Source organism: Empidonax traillii, unplaced genomic scaffold (assembly GCF_003031625.1).
Source record: "Empidonax traillii isolate 1590-97213 ecotype Southwest subspecies unplaced genomic scaffold, ASM303162v1 scaffold338:size1951571, whole genome shotgun sequence".
Classification (NCBI taxonomy): domain Eukaryota; kingdom Metazoa; phylum Chordata; class Aves; order Passeriformes; family Tyrannidae; genus Empidonax; species Empidonax traillii.
In genome coordinates this window covers 419,197-420,387 of record NW_020955531.1, presented here as the reverse complement: position 1 = coordinate 420,387, position 1,191 = coordinate 419,197, and the positions used below count along the sequence as shown (strand labels likewise).

At 42.7% G+C, this 1,191-nt stretch overlaps 1 protein-coding gene across 3 annotated transcripts in view; it reads right to left on the bottom strand.

Annotated features, from left to right (window-relative positions):
• The window catches only part of CRKL (CRK like proto-oncogene, adaptor protein), a 17,814-nt gene that overhangs the window by 12,065 nt on the left and 4,558 nt on the right, over positions 1-1,191 (bottom strand). Inside the window, exon 3 of one of the 3 annotated variants that reach the window (XM_027892041.1) lies at positions 822-1,055. In XM_027892041.1, coding sequence (XP_027747842.1) covers positions 822-1,055 — 234 coding nt within the window. Of the gene's footprint in view, positions 1-821 lie in introns of all 3 variants that reach the window. The other 2 variants (XM_027892039.1, XM_027892040.1) reach the window with 2 other exon arrangements.

The following is a 1,191-nucleotide window of genomic DNA, read 5'->3' as shown; positions in this document are numbered from 1 at the left end:
ATAGCCTTCAGTTCAATTAGTACATAATCAAAATGTAAAAGTAACAGTCTCGGTGTTCTGGATATAGCTTTAGAAAACTTACTCCAATCATCATTTATTCCAGTTAAACTAACACATATTCTTTACTATTTATAGAATAAAGCTTTAAAGATATCTCTAATAAAAATAAAATTAAAAAAGCTTTGGCAAGCACATAAACTTCCAGCTCAACTTTAGAGGTTACACTACACTCCTTCATCTAACTTCCTTGCCCCCAGTTTAGGTCTTAAGGTGTCTCAAATCCCACTTTTGAAAAAGTAAAAGGGACTAAAGTATTTCTGATACCTTCTACCCAGATTTCAGCTCTCAGTATGAGACCAAGAGCATCTCACAGCTGAGGATCAGAAAGACTATGTGTATCAGCAATCCTTACCTTCCTCTGAAGGATGCCAGTTCTCAACCTGGAACACTGCAGGGATTAATGACCCATCTCTCTCCTTCCCCAAGATTAGGTGGAGAAGTCATCCTCCGACTAGCACTTACTTTCATAGCTGCATGTGTACGCTCCACTACCCTTGTAACATTTGCAATGTTGAAGGAGCAAGGGAGGGAAAGTACAGGCCTTGAAGTTACTGACTTGGTCACTTTTCTCACAGGAAGTGGTACAGATGAAGCAATTTTTGTAGATGTGTCTTCAGACTGTGACCTAACTTGTCAGTCCCTTGATATACCTCAGCAGACTCCATACAAAGTCAGCCACACCAGCTTCATCACTGACAACTTTTAGTTTCTTCTTTCACAAGGCAACTGAAAACCCTAAGACTTGAGAGGAAAAAACTTACCTCCAATGCCAGCGCAGTCTTGTCATAAGCGCAGGGTACTCTCTTTTGGACAGCTTTGGCATAGACCGGTCCGTTCTGTGTTGATGGCAGGGGATTGATCACTGCTCCAGGTGTGCTGGATACTGAGGGAAGGGGACTTGCTGTTTGAGGCTGAGCATAAGCGTGGGCAGGTTCTGGAATGCCATAACTGTTGGAATTCCTGTTGCCATGCTTCCCAATAGAAGATCTGACTAGCTTTTCTACGTAAGGAACGGGAATCATCCCAATCCGACCATCCTTGTTTCTGGCGCTCCACCACTGTTCTTCTGGCTTCTCCACAATTACCAGTATCTCGCCCTTTTTAAATGGAAGATCCTCGGCATCATTGCCA